The 25,719-nt window shown below is 39.7% G+C and overlaps 3 protein-coding genes across 3 annotated transcripts in view; 2 read left to right on the top strand and 1 right to left on the bottom strand.

Annotated features, from left to right (window-relative positions):
• LOC109474590 (tyrosine-protein kinase SRK3-like) overlaps nucleotides 1–7,117 on the top strand; it is a 13,540-nt gene extending 6,423 nt beyond the window's left edge. Inside the window, exons 3-8 of the mRNA XM_019774969.1 lie at nucleotides 642–854; nucleotides 1,594–1,779; nucleotides 2,534–2,619; nucleotides 2,990–3,207; nucleotides 3,679–3,813; nucleotides 6,305–7,117. Of these exons, the coding sequence (XP_019630528.1) occupies nucleotides 642–854; nucleotides 1,594–1,779; nucleotides 2,534–2,619; nucleotides 2,990–3,207; nucleotides 3,679–3,813; nucleotides 6,305–6,746 (1,280 nt within the window). The 3' untranslated portion in view covers nucleotides 6,747–7,117. The remainder of the gene's footprint in view (nucleotides 1–641; nucleotides 855–1,593; nucleotides 1,780–2,533; nucleotides 2,620–2,989; nucleotides 3,208–3,678; nucleotides 3,814–6,304) is intronic.
• Nucleotides 7,118–7,780: 663 nt separating this feature from the next.
• LOC109485732 (DNA polymerase delta subunit 4-like) lies at nucleotides 7,781–12,690 on the bottom strand. Its single transcript, XM_019789440.1, has 4 exons — nucleotides 12,489–12,690; nucleotides 11,428–11,529; nucleotides 10,409–10,520; nucleotides 7,781–9,103 (listed from the first exon to the last, which is right to left on the bottom strand). The coding sequence occupies exons 1-4, from the start codon at nucleotides 12,589–12,591 to the stop codon at nucleotides 9,073–9,075; spliced, it is 348 nt and encodes a 115-aa protein (XP_019644999.1). The 5' UTR covers nucleotides 12,592–12,690; the 3' UTR covers nucleotides 7,781–9,072.
• Nucleotides 12,691–13,353: 663 nt separating this feature from the next.
• LOC109487392 (transducin beta-like protein 2) lies at nucleotides 13,354–23,638 on the top strand. Its single transcript, XM_019791417.1, is given in 13 exon segments — nucleotides 13,354–13,515; nucleotides 14,745–14,930; nucleotides 15,767–15,818; nucleotides 16,802–16,864; nucleotides 17,618–17,729; nucleotides 18,554–18,659; nucleotides 19,330–19,333; nucleotides 20,260–20,287; nucleotides 20,289–20,343; nucleotides 20,785–20,970; nucleotides 21,830–22,012; nucleotides 23,124–23,278; nucleotides 23,603–23,638. Coding segments are annotated over 13 exon segments (1,305 nt in total). The 5' UTR covers nucleotides 13,354–13,376.
• Nucleotides 23,639–25,719: the final 2,081 nt, after the last annotated feature.

The raw sequence follows: 25,719 nt of genomic DNA, 5'->3' as shown, positions 1-25,719 counted from the left end.
CAGTATGGATAGGCAACTATCCTTACTGCGCTCTCATTGGTTAAATCCGAAATGACGTTATAATCAATCCCATAAAAGGAGGTAGTAGACGGAGCACACTGCCATTCTTCATTGGATCCATCCGCACCGCCGGGGAGCGTGGTGTCGGCCGGTCCTTGGGTAGGGTGGTGTTGAGGGAATGGGTGTAGAGAAGCAAATTTGAAAGATGAATGGTACTTAAATACCCACCCACCCCACCCAGGTCTTGGAACAGAGTCTAAGACTTCTTGACATCCAGAGGACTGGCCACGCCGCGCGACTTCGGCACTGCCCCATAACTAATGAAGGATGATCCAATGATTGCGCAGTATGGATAGGCAACTGTTATAACTTTAAACATGTAACTATACCACAGATGAACTGTCATGATAGTACAAGATCTACCCTTAAATATATTATTGTTACAGAAAGAATGGACCAAAATTATGCTAAAATGTTGCATTGTTAATACCTCCCGGAGTCAATCTTCGAACACAACTACAGTGTCATGTTTTGTGGTGTCAGTAAGACATTAATGGAGTTATATTTGATGTAGTCATGCAGTATTACACAGACATTACGTACTGAATAAAAGTATGTTGCTACACTGCTTTTGTTCCCAGAATTACGTACAGGTGTGAACAGGCCACCATCCCCACTTCCCCCGCCTGTGCCTGCTCGGCCACAGTTCCTGGAGTACGAGGTGAACCCGACTGATCTACAACTGAACGAACAGATCGGCAGAGGTGCCTTCGGTATCGTCTTCCTCGCCACTTTAAAGAGGGCTGTTGACGGTCTTCTCACCGAACAAACCGTGGTGGTCAAAACTGTCCATGGTAGGGTTATCAGATGTCATTTATAAGACGATACTGTATCTTTACCCACATACGGAGATTGGCTGACTTATTTTCCGAGCCTGGTTTCCTTAAATCTATTTTATAAATAGATTTAAGGAAACCAGGCTCGGAAATAAGTTTAGCTGCCGACTCTCTTTGGCCCTTGTCTGAAACATTACTTTTTCAATGCTAACTCATGTTATACAACGTATAATCTCCTTCGGTCCTTGTCATACCAGGAAGACAGAACAAAATGCCACAGGTCTGAACTTTTCGGCGTGTAGGTGCATTGTCCATCTTCGTTTTTATCAAGCCAACAGTAGGGGCTGATCAACCGTGGGTTTGTACGTGATACAGAAATCTTATCATTTAGTACTGAGTGCTAATCAGAGGAAGCAGCCTGTACCATTTTCAAAGTCTTGGGTTTGACTTAGGCCATGTTCGAACCCCAAACCTTCCTATTATAAATGCAAGGCGAGCACTCTATCTCCTTGGCAATTTTACCAGTAAAGCTACATGCCCAAAGAAATCCTTAATTTTTGCCGGGTTTATATAATTAATGGTTGGTTCCAGGGTTGTTTGGTAGTTTGGGGCTTGGTTCGTTGGGCTATGCATTGTCACATGCAAAACCATGCTAGACTGATGGAGTCGGATAAATTGCATATGAATTGGATAGCTTGAGCTATACCATTGGGGAGTAGGGGTGACGGGTTAATTGACGACACTTTTCTTGTTGCAGAAGATGCAGGGGAAGAGGAAATCAAAAATTTCATACGTGAGATGGACACCACCATCACCCTGAGGCAGCATATCAACCTGTTGGGTCTTGTGGGCTGCTGTACAGTATCACACCCTCCCTTCCTGGTGACGGAGTACATGCCGTATGGAGACCTCAAGAACTTCCTACTCAAGTGCAGGAAGGTAAATACATCCTTTGAAAATCATATTCATATCATATCTGATTCGGTAAGTTGTTGTCTATCCTGTCATTAAGTGTAAGGACTCAATGTCTATAACAAATGTGAAACTGAATTTCAAAGAAAAAAGTACTATATGTTATGTGCCAAATGTGCATATGTCTGTTGTTATTATTAGCAACAATGATTGCAATGTGTGTGCCTAAGTAGAGTGAAAATAGCTGTTGGTCCACTCTTTCTTAATGTATCTCATTTTTCCACATTGAGAATAGCTGTTGGCCCTCTCTTACCTATTGGATCTCTTTTTTCCACATAGAGAATAGCTGTTGGCCCTCTCTTACTTAATGAATCTCAATTTTCCACATAGAGAATAGCTGTTGGCCCTCTCTTACTTAATGTATCTCAATTTTCCACATAGAGAATAGCTGTTGGCCATCTCTTACTTAATGCATCTCAATTTTCCACATAGAGAATAGCTGTTGGCCCTCTCTTACTTAATGTATCTCATCTTTCCGAATTGAGAATAGCTGTTGGCCCTCTCTTACCTAATGTATCTCATCTTTCCAAAACCACATTTTGATCATTGTTTTGTTTTCTAGTCAGCCCTTATGCATAGATTTGTGATTTGAAAGTTACCAAAAGTTACTGTTTGAAAATGTCTCTTTGGGGGCTGGTGTTGGCATGCCTTATAATAAGTTATGATAGAGCCAAATTATATTCATGCTGACTCTAGCTCGATCTCATTATGTAAATCCACAACACAGTTGCATGAGAGGCTCCGAGACAGTATGTATGACTTCAATGCGATGGAGGTCTACCAAGTAGCGCGGCAGATAGCAAATGGAATGGTAGGCTGACACTCCACACGTACATATAGTATTAGCACTGACACAACAAACATGTATACAAAGATTGACACAGTTTAAGACATGCTGCCATAGACTGTAAAGTACATTCTCATCTCATACTATATACTAATCACGCATTTAAGTCTTTTAGGTAAATTTGTCCCATTGTTTGTTATATTGTTTATTGTTTATATACCAATACATGCCATACTTTGCATCTTGTACAATTTCTGTACAATAAAGTTTATTTGCTGCCCACTTTCATCCATTTTGTAGACCTATGTACATAATTTCAGATGTGATTAAATCATACTGATCTAGAATTTAGACTTTTTGAATCGCAAGTTTTCTGACTTCCCTCTCGAAACAGACGTACATTTCCCAGGCTGGTTACGTGCACGGTGATCTGGCCGCCCGGAACGTGCTGGTAGGAGAGGACCTGGTGGTGAAGATCGCAGATTTCGGCCTGACAACGGACATCTACGAGCGAGGCTACCGGCGACAGGACGCGGAGCAGAAAATCCCATTGAAGTGGATGGCACCAGAAAGGCTGCTGCGAGAGGGTCGATACACAAGCAAGAGTGATGTGTAAGTATAATTACTTTGTTTTTGTCCTCATCCTATGTACATTGGCTTACATTTAGCTTCCTAGTGTAATCATATACTAGTAGTCTGGAAAAGAAACCTGTACAAAACATAGTGTCATAGTATAACGTTCCAACATGATAACAATAAAAAGATAATTGGACATAATGCAATTGCAAAATAAGCTTACATGTAAGTTTGATCTATGGAACATGGATCAAGTGCATTAAATAGACTTAGTCTCTTGATATACATACAGCGTTTGAAAACAGCAGTAAATGTTTGAGGCAGGTACATGACTTGAATAGGTCTAGGATGCAAGTTATCTTATATTAGCTTGGCAAGCACCATCATTTACCTTTATTAGTTGGTATGCTTATAAAGGTAAAGGATTTCTGTTTTTATATGCATGTTGTTGGTGCCCATAGCCTGACATGTTGCTTTGTATAATTCCAATCTTATTCTCACACCCAGTTGGTCATTTGGTGTGGTGCTGTACGAGATCGCTACGTTAGGGAACGTGCCCTATCCGGGTCTAGATCGCACGCTTCTGGATGAACTCCGCACTGGATACCGAGAACCACGCCCTCCTGGGCTTCAACAAGACCTGTACGTGAAAAACAATATTGTTTTTTCTTTATTTCATTCACATTGTTTCTTGATGATCAGTAAAAAGAATGGCCAGACCCTCTCTGCTTATACTGTAAGAGAACAAAATAACGGAGTGGCAATGATACTACTTATAAAAACAAACAAAACACTAAATTAGATTCAAAGACAACTAAAACAAGGAAAATCGTAGTTTTTGTACCTCCGGGTATTGTAATGTATGTTGCAGAATGTTGGGTGCATGTTGGGACTGTTCTTTAAATTAGTGAATGGTGTCTGGGTGTGTGTATGTTCACGCGAATACCACGTGACACAACTATGCAAGAGGAAGCTACGCAACTTGACACCTGTGCGAACAAGAACAATATGATTATGAACGGGGATAAGTCCTATGAGTTGAGACTGTGCTTTTCAAAAAATCCACCTGTTCCACCTCCCCTCACACTTGGAGGCAAAGAAGTCCCGGTTGTTGAATGTGCCACGTATCTGGGCTTCAAACGTCACCGCAGCCTTGGGTGGGACAGCCAAATCTTACACATGGCAAAGAAAGGCTCAACCCGTCTTCACTTTCTCCGCATGCTCAAGAAGGGCGGGATGCCACCAGAGGACCTGGAAACTGTGTATACGACTCTGATACGACCTGTGTTAGAGTATGCAAATGTCGTGTACGTGGGCTGTAACACAAAACAGAACAACACTCTTGAGGCTGTACAGAGAAGGGCGGCGAGAATCATCTACGGCAACAGTACTCAAACAACCCCCTTCTCCACCCTCCAGGACAGACGGGAAACTGCAAGCAAAAACTCTGCTCAAGCAAATGCGGCATGTCAGCCACACTTTGCATTCTTGATGCCCTGCGACAGACACCAGAGCACACGGCGGTCCCTGAGAAAATGGAAACCACATCTCCGTTCCGAAGTTCAGAACTGAAAGACTGAGGAAATCTTTTCTGTTTCAGGCAATAAGCCTCAGCAATCAAGATTTGTAAATAGTCCGCCTCTGTTTTAATGGACCTGAGCTACAAAATTTTAAATCTATTTAATTTTAATCGTCAATGTTGTGCTTTTTAATGTGTATCTCTTTTCAAGCTATTTTAACATGTAATCACTTGTGCCAAGCAATGAATATTGGCTGCCAATCAATGTGAATAAAAAACAGTTTCAGTTTTAGTTTTTCGAAAAGTTTCGAAATGTTTGTAATTGGCTAAATGATCTGTGAAATCACTAATCCCCCCTAGCCGACTGGAGCCCAAAAATAGAAAGGACAGGGGGCATCCCGTGGCGAATCTGGCTGCCCGACCCTCAGCGACCAGCGATAATGTAAACAAACACCTACACAAACGGCCGCGTGAGAAATCAACTCCAGTGCGCGGAACTTGCTCTCGAAAATGTATCAAGCCGCTACGCTTCCCCCCGCGGCTGCCATCCCTCCCCACTTATCCCACACTAGTTCAAATCACGTCAAAAAAAACCCCATCAAAACATGCACAGAAGCGTGTTCATATCTGTCATGTTACGGTTAAAACTTAGAACCTCATTTTGAGCGAACGTTACAAACACGAGACAAAATAATATTTTCGAAAACAAATCGCAATCTTATCAGCAAGGTTTCATTGATTCCTGTTAGATTTAACCGGTACCAAACCGCGGCAGGCAGCTAAGAACAGCGACATATTTGCCACGGTTAGCACAAGTGGCGGTGATATATTTGGTAGACATGATGGTTTGTTAGATTTGACCGGTTCCGGCCGACAGTCGGCGCTTTCGTATACTAGTACTACAGATGCTCACGAGTTCTCAGATCCAGGTCGTGCCGCCATGTGTTTGTTTAGATATCAGTGTGAATAGCAGCCCTGTTTCAGACACGGCCCCCCAGCCGGTCCCACCAGGCACGATAATGAGACGTTGATTGACGGCACATGTGGTTCACATCTGAACAGTTTCAAAGAAAGAATTTATCGAGAATGCTGACACCCCTCTGTGTGAAAGGTCAAATCAGTGGTCGAGACCTCAATGGTCCTTATACATGCAAAGGTCAAAAGTTGAGGTCCACTTTCACACTGAAAGGGGTGTCCATCGGTGGTCTAAACCCATCATTTTCACGCACTAAAACACACATACTAAAAAACCAAAACAACGTGCACCATCTACAGCCCAATAGCAAAACTTATACCAAGTCCCAGACATATCCGTCCAGCCAAACGCTAGAAACTGCTGCGAACGTAATTTTCGTCTTCCCCCACAAAACCTCCGCGCACGGGATATACATCCCTACCCGGAGGTAACAAACAAAAAGGTTCGTGTACAGAAAGTAGCACTTGAATAAAGTTAGAATTGCGTTCCTTACTAGAGGTAATATACTGACGGGTGTTGGATAATTTACTCTTTTGTGCAAAATGGTGGTAAAAACATTTGTATCTTTGGACTACTCCATCTTAAAACTTTTAACACTGTCGACCACTCATATGACCAAACTGACTTCCAACCGATAGGTACGACATGATGCTGCGGTGCTGGCAATGGGAGGAAGACGATCGCCCAGAGTTTGAGGACCTTTACGATGAGCTGGACGCTGTGGTAGAATCCATGGCCAAGGGTTATATAAAACCCGGTTCCGGCTCCCCAGGGGGTGAGAATGGGGCGGCAGTAGCTACCGAAAACTCGTACGACATCCCGAGGTCGGCCCAAATGAGGATGCAACTCCACGTCACTGCACACGTCTACAACAGCGAAGATCGTGATGAAGTCGACTCACTCGCCTCCTCAAATGCAGAATCCAGTTCCACACCAATAGGGGGGCATTTGGGTAATCACGAAATCTCCGACTCCGAGCTACCACTGTCAACGAATGACCATATTTCGGACAACTCTGATGATGATGAAGAAGAGATGAAGAAGCCTCAAACAACAGAAGAAACTGTGGATAATGTCTAATGGTTTTATTTTTAAAGACGTTTATTCTATCTAAAGGATGTATGAAGTATTAACTAAGTCTAAGTAAGAGATCCGATGTATTATTGTTTAGTGAATGCATTTATGAACATAGAATACACATTTTTAACCATATTATATTATCATGATATTGCCAAAATATTTTGAATATTTACTACTGTAGTGTCCCTAATGTATCGCTGGCTGCAATGTTTGTTGAATTTTGTTCTATATGAAAGTCCCTTAATCAGTGTTTGATGCTAAGTTTTATAAGCTAATTGGTTCAGTCTTTTACTTTTAGCCCTTTACAATCCAAAAAACTGTTTTTAACCTCTCAAAACATTTGGCACAGAGGCGCCTGTTTTAACCATTGTTTTTTTTTTAATATTTAGATATTTTAAGTTTTTTGAAGAATCTCTTATCGTATTTTAAAATAACCAACATTATCAAGGGCGATTTATTTTAACATTCAGTATAACAATTCTGAACTGAGTGAAGAATGTGTGTCAGAAGAATTCAAGGCCCTGCGAGCCTGTAAAATTTGCAAAGCGCTGAATAAACCGCTATTATTACCTTCAAAGTTTGTACTTTGTTACCTTCGCCAAGAAGGTTATGTTTTCCATAACGTATGTGTGTATGTATGTAATTTAGCATAATAACTCAAGAACTCGGATGGATTGTCATGAAACTTGTAGGTGGGTACATGTAAGTCTTGATAAGACCTCGAAATGATTAGATTTTGGGCCTTTTGGCAGCTTATGATGGTAGTGCAGCAGAACTTCCGATTTTACTATCTCACGATCTGGACATGTAGATGGTAGATAGCGCTTGTGCTCGGGAAGAAGTCACGTGAGTTTGGACCCCTTGCAGCTTGTTATCAAACTTCAGGATCGTTTGTTTGCTCTACATAATGAAAAATTACAGCTATTCCAAACAGGATCTAACTTGCATAGTCATTAAGAAAAATCCATAAAACTGCAATGTTTTGTAGATGAAACTTGTGACAAATGTAATTGAGAACAAGACGAACATTTTTATCCAGATAGAGTGTGGTTAACACATTGACCACATGTGCATGTATATGGCAGGGGAATGTTGGTCTACTTTAACATCATAGTGTAAAACAGGAACTAACAATGTAATAATTATAATATAATAAGTGTTTTTTCATTCAAGAAGAGAACTTGCAGTGATACTATATATGTCAACCTGCGCACTTTCCATACTTGGAACAGAGGTTAGAATACATTTACATGTATCAACAAAATATTATAATACTACACAAGACCTTCAGAAAAAACCCATGATACATATAATTTGTAATATTTCAATAAAGAAGGAATAAAACGATCTGTCAAAATAAAAATCTCAGCTGTCCCTAAAAAGTGTTCTGATGCTGATTCAGTTTTAACCAAGAAGTTGAAATAAAAAAAAAAGCTTAATCAAAAAAAATATTTTCCAGCCTCCATTACATTTACATTTACATGTAAAAACTAAAACCCAAAATGTAGATATACCCTACATTTACCAAACTAGTGCATGTATACATGTACGTACAATATAGTTGTTGTAGTTGCTATGAACTACAATGTACTACTACTACTGCTACTACTACTTCACCACTACTGTAATATAAAATCCACAACCACTTTTAAATGTACGTGTAATACCAACCAAGGCAATACTATGTAACCTTTGTCAAGAATAGTTCTTTATCTTTGTAATATTGCATGATTTTTTTTGCATCTTATACAACTTTTACAATGGTGACTAAATAAAGAGGGTTCTTCTGATAATTCAATGAATTGACTTGTCTGTATTTCTATTTTTGCAGAGTTTTCTCACCTTAACCTTTTGAAGACATCTTTTTGCATATAATGCCATTAAAAGTACATGACTGTTTGTACATGTATCATTTATACCTATCTGTGATATTACAACACCTACATGAACTTTGTTTTATGTCATACCTGGGCTGTGATAACGTTTGATATGGATGTTCTGGCCCGTGTGATAACTACCCATATGACACGGGGTTCTACAGTTATATCATGCAGGCTTACAAAAGTTCCAAAGAATAATTTGAATGTGTTTTCTGTGTGCCGCTTTCAAAAATTTGAATGCGGGATTCAGACATTGGAATTGACGTCTTTACAAATTTTCTTGTTTAGGGATACTAAATTTTCTCAATTTCTAGCACATTTTGCATTATAATGTGTGGTTTCTTTGGTGAGTATGATCATGACATGGATAAAAAATAAAGCACTGTGTATTCTGCATCAACCTCGGTCCCAGCCCTCTGTGGGTTGGATCTCCCTCCAGCCATACCTCACAACATCTGCTTGTAGTCATTCCACAGGCTGCATGGAGAAAGAAAGTACAGAAATTGAAGCATTTGGACATGATGTTCATTACATTTATATCATACCCGGGTCGCGATAACGTTCGATAACGGGTTCTGGACCAGGCTGTACTTTACGGTACGGCCCGGTCCGGAACCCGTTATCGAATGCTTCCATGGCTTCCATAGAACGATTCAAACGCGTTTCGCCCTACCCGCTTGTGCCCCTTTCGAAAATTCGAATACAGAATCCGGACGATGGAACTGATGTTTTTTAGGGTTTAGTGGCACCAACTTTTGGCTCATCTTGCATTGAAAGGCGCGTTTTCTTGGGTGGGTATGACATAAATAAAATACAACACAGTGTATTCCGTATCGCCCTCGGTCCCGGCCCTCCCGCAAGTCGGGCCGATACCTCGGGCGATACGGAATACACTGTGTTGTATTCTATATTTATCATGATGTACTTACATCTCCAAATCTTTGAAATCCCAGATAAGAAATTTCACAGCAAATCTGGGTACAGGTAGTGTTTAATGATCACAAATACACTCAAGTAGAGGTGGAACCTAATTGATGTCCACTTGAATTTTTTTTCTATAGGAAAAGCAATTGGATGTTGTAAGTCTTGGTGTTGTTCCACCTTGACTGAAGAAATTCACCTTTGTAGTTTTGCCAAAAGTTAAGCTCCAGTACCAGTATATTGAGAATCTGATCATGACTGTACTGTGCTTAGTAATACTAATAGTATATGAAACATTGTGCATAGCATAGCACTTTGGCAGAATGTGTTGTTTAAAGTCACAGTCATAAATTTAAGGTTAACATCCTGTCTAACTATATAGTTTTCGAATGTTGTGTAGGAAAAGACGTCAACTGCAATGGGCAAAATTATGTTGCAAGCAAGGTCTGACAAAACATCCAAAAAAAAACAACAGTCAATGGTCAGAGCTCGAAATTCATATTTGGGAATAGGTTCACTGGTGCACCCAACCTAAAAACTTAGGTGCACAAAAAAATTTTCGGGTGCACCATATAAGACAGAAATTAATTATGTTTTATTTCTCAAGAAAAGTAGTACAAAAATAATTTTATTATTTTTCTGACCCATGTTAACATTATGCTTTAATACAATTTAACAATCTTTTACATACATAAACCTACGAAAATATTTGGGTGCATTGGTGCACCCATAGAATAAAGATGGGTGCACAGCTCCAAATTTGGGTGCACTAAGGTGCACATTCACCCAGTATTTTCAGCCCTGATGGTGAAAAATCTGGGTTTCATGCAGGTGCAGTAAGTTCTGCAGAGGTGCCACTACCAGTGTGTGTATTCCTCGTCTCCTGTGTGCTGTACAATCAAGTCTCGAATGTCAACAGGTGGAGTCTGCCCAAACTTCTCAGCACGCTCCCACCGCTCCAGTCTAGTTATACCTGCGGGAAGAAAAATATAACAGTTTTGCTTCCGGGTACAGTGGAATGATTATGTAACCGACGTAGACGTTCTCACACGTGCTTGTATCCCTAGTATGTACACACTGCTGAAACAGCGCCGACTCCGCTGGCTTGGACATGTTTGCCGTATGTCAGACGGGAGAATCCCAAAGGAACTCTTGTACAGTGAGCTTGCCAACGGGACAAGAGCATGTGGTCGTCCTCACCTGCGCTTTAAGGATGTAGTTAAACGGGACATGAAAGACATTGGCATAGATATTAACACATGGGAGACTCTTACAACAAACAGAACGCTTTGGAGACAGGAAGTTCAAAAGGGGTTACACTGGGGGGAAGAAAAACAGAGATTTGTATAAGAACTCAGACGCTCTAAGCATAAAACAAAGAATAAGTACATGGTGTAGAAGATTCTTCTTCATGGTCAGTTAGTATGACTATGAGACCGATGAAATACCTACTAGTACATACAGGAGTATTTTGGGTAGATGAGTTATGAGCTTGTGTCTCTCCTTGACCTACATGTAAAAGTTCTGGTTGCATGGTGGGTGGGTGGGTGGTGATTATGACGGTTGATAGGTTGGTTAGCTGGTTAGGGGCTGGGATAACGTTCGATACAGACCTGTGTTTTGGTCTGTAACTGTGTAAGATTATAAACTACTAAGCCTGGGGTTTTATTTGTTAATACAGGCTCCTAAATGTTCCATAGAATTATTCTATGCCGCGTGTGCTGTGTTCTAAAATTTGAATACTAACAGATTCAGAATTGAGGTTGATACAATTTTTTGTTACGGAACACCAATTTTGGACACACTTTCCATCAACACGTTGCATCACGTTGTATTCTATAGCTATATATATGTAACCGTTATATATACAAGCTGCTTACCTATGCAGGGCCCAAAGTCAGGGTTGAGGTCGAACTGTTTGAGGAGTGTGATGTCTGTCTGTCTCTGGAGCTCTGCTGCATCACTGGTACTCTGGGCAGGGGCTGGGCAAGGAACACAAGGGATACATTTTTTTCTATTTATTATATTGTAACTGCATTTTATAACCAGTTTTACAAATTGTAGCTTTGTCGTTTAATAACAATGAATACCCTGAGGGAATACCATGAAAATCCCTCAGTGTTTAAACGGCTACTACATGTAGTACAAATATGTAATTATATTTGTTGTTGTCTGGATGTGGTTTCTTGGGGGTCTGCATGCACTTTTCCGTAAGGCGTAATCAGGCCTTTTTAGTCTTAGGCAGCCACCCGAAAAAATCAACGTAATTCGTATTATAAAACATTAGCTGCAAAGCGTAAAGTCGTAATTCATAATTGGCGCCGCGGCGAAAATTTTGCGTAATTCGTAATCACTACCCCCATGCAGGCCCTCTATCATGTATGCCATATCCTACACCATACTGAATCAGATACGCAAAATAGAGTAGTAATTAGTCTGTAGTTTTAGAGGTCTCCTATACATATTTATGTAAGCCATGTTCAATGTATACTGTATCACGTTTATAGATAGTGTAGTATTAGACAAGTATTAGAATATATAACCTCTGTTAAATAGTATTATATAGATGTAAGTAATAGTGTAGATACCGAATTGACATATTGTACTTGTGAAGAACTTGCCATACATTGTACCTGCTACAATTGTCGAGCAATTAAGTTTTGATTTGATTTGATTTCTTGGCTCACCAGTGGGTCCTGTAGCCCCGCCCACCCACGTAGATGCAAAAATAAAACGCATTTTTTTTGCGTCAGACGGTTATAATACTCGATGTCCGACATATATCAGATTTGCTTTCCATTACATTTCTCGTAGATGCCGTGGAAGAAGATCATAACACATATACTGTGACCAAGTACAAATGTATAATGTCCTTGCTGTGACCAAAACACTGACAAATCCACACTACCCCACCGTAACATCTGCTTGAAGCTAAGCTCACCTTCTACAGATTTTGAGGCTATCTGCGCCAATTTTCCCTGTTTCTGTGTCCTCCCTGGTCTCTTCACCTTCTGAAACGTGTCGGTGATCCTCATCTGAGACATCCTGGCCAACTTTCCCGGTTATTTTGTATCTTGTAGCGACGTAAACAAACCGCGATGTCCACGCGTGTCTGGACAAGTCAAGCGTCAGCTGACAGTAAAAGTAGCAGAATATTCGGCTTCCAATAACAATCTTCAGCTGGGAGTAAAACTAGCAGAGCAATAGGCGTCCAGTAATCGTGCGTTATGAAATCTTTTATACCGAAATACAAGGCTAATGTGTGGTTATCATGGTCAGATAGGATTTCATGAAATTGAGTCAAATTTCTTTGGTATTTAATTATTACCCATAGAATAAAACCATCGAATAATCTATTAAATGTTACATTTTTGTAATCTCAAAAATCAGGGCTCAAAAATGTCATTGCAACAATATTATACTACTTGTAGCCTTCTATCTAGAACATCATTTTATGCTCTTTTCACCCTGTACTCTTGCTTATTTGAACCAAGGAGGTTTAAACATGATATCTTAATAGTGCTATGATAAATGTACTAGTATAAAGTAAGTCATGGTCGATCAAAGACCTTCTGGCGGATTTGCTAGGTACTGCAAAAGAGACCTTCATTCTGATACTGCAACCAAGGAGCTTACATGCTGCAACAGAATTCGTATTTGAAGTTGATATTGACAAAGGAGGTTTTGAGCTCCCTTGGTTTTGATTTAGTAAAGATCATAATCTTCGCGTGTTTATTACATAGAAAAACAGAAACATCGTACCGCTCGTCTTTAGCAAATTTGTTGATGACTCCCCACTAATATAATGGACTAGTCCAGTAGAGTGAACATGGCGGACAACGTGGCAGAGGAGAGCGCGAGTCTGCCGGCTCTAGCCGTGACCGCTGCCGTGGGCGCCGTGGTGCTGCTGCTGGTACTGCTGTGCGGGGTAGGGCAGGGCAAGGGACAGCAGGAAGGCGAGAAAACAGGTAAGTCGCAAGGCCAGAGGGTTATTAAATGTTGTAAGGGGTGGGGGGAGGGGGTAGCCTTCGTTGCAAGCTTATACTGGGGGTTTGGTGGTCTTCGGCTGTTTTCTGATTTTTAGCCCAGTTCTAAAAACGGGGGTATTTCAACCAGGCTGGCTATATTGTCTATATGCAATCAGAAAATAGCACCTAAAAGCTCCCAAAGACCCTGAAGTCCCCCAAAACCCACAGTTTTTTTGCCATGCTATAGGGAGGGGGAGGTGCAAAGGGCACTCCAAGCAGAGGTTTGGGTTTTGGATTTTTTATCGTTTTTGGACCGGCATCTCTTTTTCCATGTTGGGTTGGCATAAAAAAGATATCAGTTCCAACAAAGAAAATCTGATGAAAAAACCTAAAAAAATGCCCCAAAATTATACCCTGGGGATACATATAATTTGTACCTTGATCAGTGGCTAAAGCTCAAACCCTAACCTCTGCTTGGAGATTGAGAGTAGCAACTGTACTTAGGCTATAAACTGTTTTGGGTCAGGAGATACAAATGCTTAATTGATAAAAAAAATTCCAACAATTTGTAGATAACAAATTGTGCAAACACTTGGTCGAGCTGAAACACTTGGTTAGGGGGCTCCTGGTCCTGGGAATTGAATCGGATCCGGGCTGCTAGCTAGTCACCCCAACTCCATAACCGCTAGGCCAAAAGGTCCAACACCTGTCAGACAAGTTGGTATAGGGTTGGACAAGTTTTCAAGAATCCCTATGGGGCAAGTACATGGTCATTTCTACTTGCCCGAACCAACTTTTCACTTTCACCCAATGCAAGATATAAATGACATATTTCTTTGCATTTTTACCGCAAGGAAAATCTTTAGTAAATAAAAAAAAGCCCTTTATAATATATTGTTCTATGCTTGAACAGTATTTACCAAAATAAAGAGGTTTGAGACTTGCAAATGATTCTCTCATACTTTTGACTGACATCAATGAAATATTATAGGAATACGTTATGGGACAATAATGAGTGATTTTGCTCCAAACACTGGGGCACAATACCACATCTAAAAAATACAACAAAATCGGGCAAGTACAGGGTGATATTCACTTGCCCGAACAGTACTTTACTTGCCCTGGACAAGTGGGCAATGGGACTTGTCTAACCCTGCCCGGTAGCAGTGTTGCGACATGTCTGCATTGCGTCATGACAAAAAAGATTTGTTTATTTTCTATGAAAGCAGAAGAGAAAAGCAGCAAAGTGAAGAAACAGCCCAGAAAAGCCAAGCCCAAGCCGGCTCTGAAACAGCGAGCGGGAGCCCACACCTTCTCACACACACTACTGGCCACCTCACTCAAGGGACACAGTGGCAGGGTCATGGGACTGGACTTCAGCACTAATGCCAAGTACCTGGCAACATGTGCAGAAGGTTTGTGTTATATGTTACATTTGTCAAAGGGAAACCCAGTACTAGTAATACTCCATGGGCCCTATCTAGTACTGGTACCCTTTCTCTTACTTTTATGTTTACATTTGCAGAAGGCATGGTTATAGCTAGCGCGAAGTAGCGTATGGGGCCCCCTACGCTATAAATTAATTTTCACCCCCTACACTATAACTTTGACCCCCTGTGCTAAATTTTCAATACAGCGTAGGGGCATTGTGACTGAATTTCTTTGTTCAAGAATGCCAGATCAAATGTGAAAAATTACCAATCAAGGATACATTGTACTTACCTTAGAAATAACATTTTTTCCCTTTGGGTATCCCTCAAATGGCCCTTTTTTAGCTCAATTTTTTAAAAGCTCCGCCCCATCCCCCCTCTCGGTCGCTTCGCTCCCTTGACATGCGGCCAGTACCACTACGCTAAAATTAAATCCTAGCTAGAACCCTGGAAGGAAAACATTGTTTTTGCTCTGTTTTCTTCTTCTTCTTCTGCAAACACATAAACCATACATGTATGTCTGTCAAACCAGTAACTAGTGCTGTTGCAGACAGCCTATTTAGTTGGGTTACATTATGTAGCAAGTTGCAGAACAAAGTTGGAGGGACTGTCACCATATATAAACATAATGCATTTGCCATGTACCTGAACATAATGCTTTCACTAAATGCAAATGTTACCTTTCAAGTTCAACATTATTTTTGCTTGCATTTGCCTTAGTCCACTATTATGATGTATAAAATGGAATCAGAAACTGCTGCAGTAACATGATAATTGGTTATGAATTGATAAAATGTGTTGTATCAATGTATGTTCCACAGACAGGACTGTACGGATCTGGAGTCTTAAAGACTGGAAAGACAAAGAGCACAAGTAAGTTGTGTCTTGTTTAAAGTTAAAACTTTTTGTCAAACACAAAAAATTCTCTCACCTAGAGCTTTCGACCAGTCACTCTGGTCTTCCTCAGTAGACTGACCCAGTGAGGCTTGTCACATGACTTCTTTGAAGTGTGACGTCAACACTGGGTCAAAGGTATCTGGTAGACGATGTTCTAAGTGAGAGAATTTTTTTGTGTTAGACCAAAAGTTTTAACTTTATACATGTAACTACCAACACAGATGAACTTTCATGATAGTATAAGTTATGTCTTACTGTTGTTATCACCTTTTTAAAAACTTTTCTGTATACATTACAGTAACTACAAATGTATTCCTATCTGTTATGTGAGGGCAGGGCTTGAAATTCCCTTTTTCTGCATTCCTGCACAGGTGCAGCTAACATTAGAAATACTAGTAACCTGCTCTGGAAAAATTTTTAACGCACCATTTCACATGAACTACCTTTGATATACATGATCAAACTGGAAGCTGTGACAGGCCAGGGGCTTGAGTTAGAAAGTTTACTGGTGCAGTGTACAAAATACTTTTTTGAACCAGGTTGCCCAATGGGCACCTACGGCAAAAATTAGATTGCCCATCAGAATTTTAGGTTGCCCCTCCTATAAGTTACTACTTTCCTCAAAAAGAGTCAAATGAAGTAATGTTACATACATAAGCCTTTGACATTATTTCTAACAGCCTTAAGTTAACTGATACTAGTAATAGCCATTAATGCCTAAAATTTAGTTAAAAAGCATCCGCCGGATACAGTGGTGCAAGCCAAGTGGGCAAGATTTGGGGGTGGGGGGTGGGGGGGGGTATTCTTAAAATTCAGGTAGCACACTGGGCTACCTAGGTTCAAAAATAGGTTGCCCCAAGTAAAATTTGTTTTTCCCGGGGCAACTGGGCAACCAGGTATTTTGCACGCTGCTGGTGACATAAAGAAGTAAGTAAAGAACTTACCCTCTGTGTCCACAGGAGTGTCCAAGTGAATGTGGAGTTGGATCATGCCACTTCTGTCAAGTTCAGTCCTGATAACAGGTACTAGTAACATTGTTTGAACGTTCGATTGGAATTGTAACAATTACACAATAAAAATTGGGCACAGGCAGCTATTGCTGGTGACGTGACCCTCACATAAAATAATAAAATTATCAATTGCAGAACACAATATTACTAGCATGACGACATCAATTTGCTACTTTTTACAAGGCGATGTGAATCAATCAATATAAGCGTACATAGACTAAAATGTAACATTTGCCCGACATGAAAGGAGGGTAATATTAGTATTGAAGACGAATTCCACTTTATGGTGTCATGTCCAACATATGAAGAAAACAGACAAAAGTTGATGCAATCCATAGCTTCCAAAACTAATGTTACGCTACCTCACTCAAAATCAGATATCTTTAATATGCTCCTTTCATGTCCTACTCAGTTATCAGTGTATGTTGGAAAATTCATATTTGAATCACTACAAAAATGACACCATATTGTAAATAGCTGATATATCCCCTGAATTACAGAATGTAATACTAGTAATACTCTTCCTATGAAAACACAATAGATTAGCTCGTTAGAATCATATTTTAGTATTAGTTTGTGTGTACATGTGTATGTACCATTGTTGTTTCTTTGCCATATATTGTACCAGCTACAGTTGTTGAGCAATAAAGTTGATTGATATCATACATTTTTACATCATCATTTCTCTTAACATGTTAGTCCACCTTCCTTGCTAAAACTGTAAAGGTTATACTCTGTTAAAATTTTGAATGCCATGTTCTGTAGGGCCTTCATTGTTGCACTTTACAATGGGAACACCATCAGAGTCTTCCGTATCGGCAGAAAGGACGAAGGAACAGGCATTCATGTGTCAGCACTGGAACAGGACTTTCCACAGGTACATGTACATGTAGGAGGGGGTAGTGGGGAGGGGGTAGTGTTAGGGGGGTAGTGGGAGGGGAACAGGCATTCATGTGTCAGCACTGGAACAGGACTTTCCACAGGTAGGAGGGAAAGAAGTAAATAGAATTAAAGAGAAAATACTGTAAATTACTTCATATTCGCGGTGGCAAAATTTTGCAGTCTGAGAAAAATGGAGATGTTTGCAGAACTATATGTTCGCAATGGCAGGAGGTGCAGCAAAAATTAGGCAGAGTATTTAATGATAAATTAGTGGTACAGAAGTGTCCACAAAGACCGTGAATATAAAAGTACCACGAAAAAAGTGTGATTTACAGTATTGAGTATCGGAAAGGAGAAAGCATCTGTACTGCACACCAGTCGTCTTACTGACTTGCAGTGATCTAGCCAGCCTGGATTTTTTCTGTCTTCTCAATTTTGTTTGACACGACAATAAAAAAAGTCATCATATGATGTCTGAGAAAAGTGGACATGTTGATAGAACTATATATTCACAGTGGCGACAGGTGCAGGAAAAAGAAAGTCCAGGAATTAATTGTTAAGCGGCATGGGGATCCAATTTTAAAAACTTGACCCTCAGAACGTTAATTTCATACATTTTGAGGGGCAAATGTTCCTGTAGACTAAGCATACTTTAAACATCTCTGTCCATATCAATACACACCAATTTTTACACGGCAAAGGTGACGATTAGGCAAAATTTGTGTACTTCATGAGTAGCAAAATTCCAAAATGCTGGTATAATTAGAACACTGCTGACTTGTCATTAATAATAATAAATGCTCTTTTTCTTGATTTCAGAAAAGTATCAAGGACATTGTTGGGCTGGGGATCTCCTCTAATGGGAAGTTCATGATGACTGCATTCGCTGATACAAGCATCTACGTCTGGAACACCAAACCTGGAGGTTAGAGCTCATGCACATGTAGCTTATAGGCTACACTGGCAGTCTGTCTGGATAGAATATGGATCTCTTGCTTGTCAATACTACTATTGTATAACATTGTAGTAGTATTGTCTGTGTAGTCTTGCTTGATACTAATAGAAGAAGAAGAAGGTCTCCCATGCTTGTACTACACTCTGCATAAGAGCATGTGTAGGGTGGTGCCCATGTCCATTTCCGTAGCCCTTGGACGACACACAGTTGTGCAGTGCACTACAGCAGGGGGCTTGTCCGCTGGTAGTGCTGTGTGTTTGACCTTACCACACTCTTTCTCATATGTGCTGAGTGCTAAAATCTTTGATAATACCCGGCCGGGGTTTGAACTCACGACCTCCCGGTTGCAAAGCAAGCACTCAGTACCAATTGATACTAGTAGCATACGGATAAAGCCCCTGTCACCCATGGCCAAATTTGGCCTGCCAACTCCCACCAACCATTGGGAGTTGGTCAGGAGTAAGGTCGGCTGTGGTTGGCTAGTGTTTAACAAAGTTGGCTACTGTTCAGCTGTACCAGTCATTTAAAATATTCGGGAGGTTTGGAAATGGTTGGCTGGTGTTTGGAACTAGATCAGCAGTATTTGGAGGTCAAATTTGACTCAAGTTTAACTCAAATTTGTTTTGATTCATACAGGAAGGTAAGTAACCTGCGCTAGCCAGAATATGCAGGTGATATTTCCAGCCCTAATCTAGAAGCCCAGTGCTATCATGAAATGTGATCATGAAATGCTGACTAGTTGTTCTTTATGTGTTTTTACTGCTAACCTATCTTCTGTGTATGGGCAGATCCTGGTGAGTCTGATATACACCTACATGTACTGAACAAATTTGTAACTTATTTGGCATCAATATAGCAGTTTGTAGTCCCTACAACAATCATGAAGCACTCCAGTGAGATTGTTTACATTGTGGAGAGAGATTAGGTCGCTGTATTATGAATATGTTTGACAGTTTGAGTAACAACAAACAGAGCAGTTACTGTCACTGTATTTTAGGTTAGATTAATTTGTGAAGGAAAACATTATGCAGTTGCCTGCCAATGTTACCATTCTACATTTAGTTGAATGTACATGTATCATGAACATGTTCTATTAGTTATTGTTAGTGGGTATCTTGATCATGAATCAGGGCTCAAAACTCGATGGCCGATGACCACTAAAATCTTAACTGGGACAACTAAGAAGACAATTTGGGACATTTTTTAGCCAATATAAAAATACTCAACATCAGAATGTCTGACCCTTCTTTCTTTTGGCTCTGGAAAAAGCTCCCAAAAATTTGCCATTTACTCTGCAATTGTAGCATGACTCAAAGTCAGAACGTAAGCAAAATAAAGCTGACTCCAAGTTCACTTCCTGAAAACAGGTTGTGACAGTTCATCCTCACTTTGGAAGAATTAAAATTTATTTTCGGGAAAGTGCTGGGAAAATAGGAAAAAAATTAATTTCAAGGCCTAATGAATGCCCCAATGAACAGTTAAAGAGGCCTACTAAAAAAAGCCCATCTGGCAGAAATGCTGATGTTGACAGGATGTTTAACTCGTATGTGCCTGTCTTATCCAGGGAGAGGTTTCTGGCCACCATTGACACCCATCAGATTGGAGAACTACCACGCAGCTGTCTCACCCTGTGGCAGGTTCATCGGCTGCTCAGGTACATGTTCAGTAGATCTCGAAATCCGCAAATCATGATTAAAAGTTGTGCAAAATGCGTTTAAAAGCCTCATGCATTTAATGATCATGTTTTGGCTGTGTTTCTTCTTTTCCTTTTGTCAAATTGACCTGGAGCAGACAACTGTCACCATGGTACTACATTGTAGTAACTCATGTGGCATTAGTCAGGATTGATTATGTAGCAAGGTGTGTGCAGAGTTGGAGGGGCTGGTCATCATAATCTCATATATATGTATTATAAAATATTGAATGTTATTCAGTAAAAACAAACAAAGGAATAGTATTACTGTTTCTTTAGCTAGACCATGTGAAGGTAAACATAATGCAAATGCTTGTATCTTTTACTATCTTAAGGAACCCCTTAAAATTATTAGCTGGAGTTGAGATTAAATTTAATAATGATTATCTTGTCTCCCCACAGGTTTCACTCCAGATGTGAAGGTCTGGGAAGTAAGCTTTACAAAAGGAGGGGAGTTTAAGGAAGTCTCCAGGGCGTTTGAGTTGAAAGGACATTCATCGGGGGTGTACTCTTTTGACTTCAACGTGGACTCCACCCGCATGGTGTCTGTGTCCAAGGACGGGACATGGAGACTCTGGGACACCAACAGTAAGTCTTAAAGGGGCATTGTGTAACATTTTTGCACCAGAAATCGAAATATTTTAATGGACAAATGTTTGTGATTGTGATTTATGTCCACTTTTCAACATATTTGTACAATTATCTCACATTTCTGACATTTATATAGTAATAAAACAGCCCATATGAGGTTTACTCAGTTTGTGGTGCCACCACAAAATAAACACAGAATGTAAACAAACATGGCTGACCGCTTTGTTTCCAGCTTAAGCTAAATGGCACCTCTTGTAGCAAGGGAGTAGGGTGGATTTAACTTACTTTGTGAAGAAATGACCAGAAAATTTACTTTTTGTATTGTCCTATTAATGTTAACATTTTCCCTCATTTTAAGGTCAACTTGATACCAATAAATATACAGTGGCTGGATATTAACAATTTTTGTAAATAAACACTTTTTGTACACATTCAAATGATAAGCAATTATGTCACATTTTTATCCCCTGAATATAATGTTTTGCAACTACTGTGTAATGATATACATGTAAGGCCTTGAAAATGTTTTGTTTCCCAACTGACCCTAGAAAAAACTGCTGACCCTAGCCTTTTTTTCTTGATCCCTGCAATGCAAGGGACATATTAAATATTTCGAGCTGATCGACCTTTTCTAGCTTCATGACCTGACACCTAAGTGATGAAACGTTGTACAATCGGTTTTCCAACATTTACATCTAAAATATAAGTGTCCTCATGCAAGTTTTACTTCGTTAAACTGTTTATAATTATATAAGTTGGATCACAAGAGATAACCAAAGTTAAAAAATAGAAAAGGATAATAAAAAGATAATCCCTATACCTACCGACAATGTTTTTTTTTTTTTGTATTTCACAGTTGAGTACCAGAAGGGCCAGGAGGCCAGTTTGCTGAGTAAGGGAGAACTCCACAGCCCAGCACAGTGTATGGTGGCCATGGCTCCCAACGGGTCATCCTTCGCTATAGCTCAGGGTTATGACATCAGCCTGTACTCTACAGAAACTGGGCAGGAGGAGGAGAAATTCACAGACGTTCACGCAGGTGTTTGTTTGTTTGTTTGTTTGCTTTGCACAACCAGTAAACCAGATTCAAGTGTAACACACCAGTTACAGGAAGTACAGTCAAGCTGCATAAGACCAGACTGTAAGTAAGTACTTGTATAGTTTTAACCACTCCTACTGGGAATAACTTACATAACTCTTATTATTGGTAATTATGGTGGGTTTTTGAATGTCAATAAGGTGTTTCTCTCCTCAAAACATGGGCCTCCAGCTTTGCGCCCCATCCAAGAGAATGTCCACAACTGAAGTTAGGTACACATTTTCACCCGAGTGAAGAAACAGGTTTTAAGTCCCTTTCCCAAGGGCATAATAGTGGGGTTTGACAGAGGTTCAAACCCAGAACCTGAGTCAACTGCCACCTCATTTTGTGTCAATGGTGTTGTACAGATCATGCATGTAGAGGTTCTTGACTTGAATTTCTATGAATCGTACCTGAAGTAAAGTACACAGTATTCCAATGCTTTAATATTGGCAATTGTTTAAAAGTATACTCCTTTTTGCACAGTAGTTACGTTACATGCTGTACATCTAAACTTTATGCTAAAAGGTTATTTGAGAGGGTCAGAAGTACATGTAGCTTCAGTTGTTGACTGCAAATGCAGTGAGGACAAAGGAGACTCAGTAGCTAAAATACTACCTTGCGATGTCAAAAACAAGGTTTAAAGTACAATTCACAGAAAAGGCAACTTGAGCATCCACCTCCATGCTTGTGTCTTGTGATGCCAGCAGAAAATGATTCTATATTGTGAATAGCAAAGTGAATCTTAATTATTCATAACCACTTGTTTGACAATAGCTGACATTTCAATGACCGTCTGTCAACTTCATCAGGACAGTTAACAAAAAGAAACAAAATCATTATAGTTCAGTTCATACCATAGGAATTTAAATCTATATTGCTTTCCCTTGTTTTTCTTCTCCTCATGCCATATCGTTAAATGGATTCAATTTCTTCTTTTTTGGGCCAAATGAGAATGATGAAATTTGGCATGAAGGTTAAGGGATGAAGTACATTGTACCCCCAGATGTGTTTTTTTCATTCCATTAATACAGGCGTTTTCACCAATGTTTTCCATATTGTTTTGTTCCAGAACCAGTGACAGCTGTGGCCTTTGACCTGGGCAGTAAGTTCCTGGTGTCTGCAGGTGACAAACACGTGCGAGTTCTCCACAACACAGTCGGGTACCACGCCCTGCTGCACGACCTACAACACAAACTCAAGACTACCCAGAGTACTGCTTACAAGGTACAGGCACAACACACTGTAGAGAAACCTAACACAAACTCAAGGTACAGGCACAACACACTGTAGAGAAACCTAACACAAACTCAAGGTACAGGCACAACACACTGTAGAGAAACTAACACAAACTCAAGGTACAGGCACAACACACTGTAGAGAAACCTGTAGGGAACTTTTTGGTTGACATTCCATCACCAATAATGCCACAATCGTTAATGATACCTGTAATTGCTACATGTAATACAGACAAACAGTAGGTGCAATATACATGTAGTTACTGTAAATTCTGTTAATTTTTCTGACTTTGCTTTGTTGTTGTTTTTCTAGGAGAGACTAAAGGAACAAATAAAGGAGACAGAGTGAGTAGATTTCCTCACCTTTCATTGAAAACCTATCATTGGAAAAACACAGTTAACCTATAAATTTGTGATAGCATCCACCAGGCCTAGCTAGATCATGGAATCCAGCAAAGAAGGGAAAAATTGGCCACTCCTGTAGAGTCAGTCTGCAGGAGAGTTAATTTTCCCCAGGCAAATGAACTCTATGGTGCCCAAAATCCATGGCCAATTTTTCTCTCTATTTGGCTAAAATTTAATGTTTTTGAACCTGCATTGCTAGCCTGGATGAGACTACATGGCTGTTCAATAGCATGTATGATTAAATTTTGTTCTGTTTCTAGATACAGAAATTTTCCCTTAAACTTCCAGGTTCAACATATTGTGCGTAAAACTATAATCATACAATAAAGAGTTTCATCATCAAGTGATTCATGTATTAATAATGCAATTTTTTTTGCAGGGATGCTCTGAAATCTATTGTTGGAGAGGAGAAAGGTGAAAAAGACAAGAAAGACAAGGAGAACAGCAAGAAGAAGGGCAAATAATGATAGAACTGTAAAACTAACTAACGTGTTACTCTACTCTACTTAACCCTGTACTGTGCTGTTCTTTGCCAGTGGGCTACATACATGTACAGCTTTTGCACAGTTTAATGCAAAGTTGGACAGCAGCACAGCTGGTAAGGAACAGCTGCAGGGTTTACCAACTTCTCAGCTAGTTTCTGAAAACTTTTGTCTACTAACCTGTAGATTAGAGCAGTTTCTATTGTCTCTCCAATCTTCTGGATTGTATACTGCTCAGCAAATCTGACAAACTAGTTAGTAAGGCCACACTAATTTAATTTGTTGGTTCTTGGATTTGCCTCTTAATTTTTTTTTTTCTGATTTGCAAAGAAAAAAAAGATTCTGGTTCTGAATCAGCTTATATTTTGCCCCCAACTGTTGAGGAAAGTTCCTGTTTTTCCATCTACATGTATCAATGCAGTCATTGGATTAAAGTTCAAAATTTATTGTTTAAATACATGTATTAACCCAGCCTTTTGTGTTGACTTCATGGCTCCTATCGTTGCATTTGGGGCTATAATAGGATGCCTAGACCTGTTTTTATTTTTTTTCTCTGTCATTTTTTTTTAAATCTGAGAACCAACAAATTGAATTGGGGTGGCCTAATGTTAGTTAAGTTAGTACATGTCTCTTGCTAAAAAAATTCAGACTTTTAGATTTGTGTCTTATTAGATCACAAATTATCTTTTCATTCAACATTCTACAATGTCAATTTTGAATCTTGTGCATACATGTACATTGTTACACATGAAAATGTTTAACTTTTTTGTTGAACATGAAGCAAGCATTTTGTTGAAATCTATTTCAGAATGATTTATTTTTTCAGTTAGTCATCTGCAAATTATGTCTTCAATTTTCTCTTTATGAAAATTATGTCAATTTTTACTTAACCGTGATGATAATTTGCATTCTAAGAAATGTATGGATCAATTCTTTTAGACGTAACTGGGAATTCTTTCATTTAGACACTACTGGCTCTGTGAAATGAGTAATTGTCAATGTGTAAGACATTGTGTTCTAAAACACTTACTGTAATTCAAAAGTTGACAATCTAAACATGACAGACAAAAGTTGAGGTTAGGGTAGGTCAATCTTTCAAATAGCACAATGTAGGTAGAATTTCCCAATTGATAGAAGACCAGGGGGGCTTTTGAATTCTGTAGTTGTGTTACAATATTCAGCTTTGTAAAATTAAATAAAGGTCTAGATCTGAAATACACCAACTGCGAAAGCAATGCTCACTACACTCAAGCTGAAAGCTAGAATATTTACTAGTACACGTGGGAGGGCTTCAGAGTCAAGTCAGTTTGACTTGTAAGGCCACATCAATTTAGTTCTTGGATTTGACTAGATTTGTCTAAATTTGTCATGATTTTGCACACACAAAATATTTAGGCACTGAATCCACTCTGAAATTCTCAATTTGGGCCCTTGTCCATGTCTTTCTAGTAACTTGCAGTTTTCCCATCTACATGTATTATACTAGCCTCTACCAGGCTCCGCGGATCGCTGGAAAAATAGTAGAAATTTGCCGAAATAAAGG

This window comes from Branchiostoma belcheri, unplaced genomic scaffold (genome assembly GCF_001625305.1).
Source record: "Branchiostoma belcheri isolate BF01 breed outbred unplaced genomic scaffold, Haploidv18h27 scaffold1, whole genome shotgun sequence".
Classification (NCBI taxonomy): domain Eukaryota; kingdom Metazoa; phylum Chordata; class Leptocardii; order Amphioxiformes; family Branchiostomatidae; genus Branchiostoma; species Branchiostoma belcheri.
This window is presented reverse-complemented; position numbering and strand designations above follow the sequence as displayed.

Bases quoted from the DNA above. Each gene is read 5' to 3' on its own strand.
- LOC109485732 (XM_019789440.1), bottom strand. From the start codon at position 12,591: ATGTCTCAGATGAGGATCACCGACACGTTTCAGAAGGTGAAGAGACCA. The intron at 10,521-11,427 runs GTAAGCAGCTTG...TTCTTCCCGCAG, and splicing joins TGACTTTGGGCCCTGCATAG to GTATAACTAGACTGGAGCGG. The intron at 9,104-10,408 runs GTAGTGGCACCT...TTCTCCATGCAG, and splicing joins GACGAGGAATACACACACTG to CCTGTGGAATGACTACAAGC.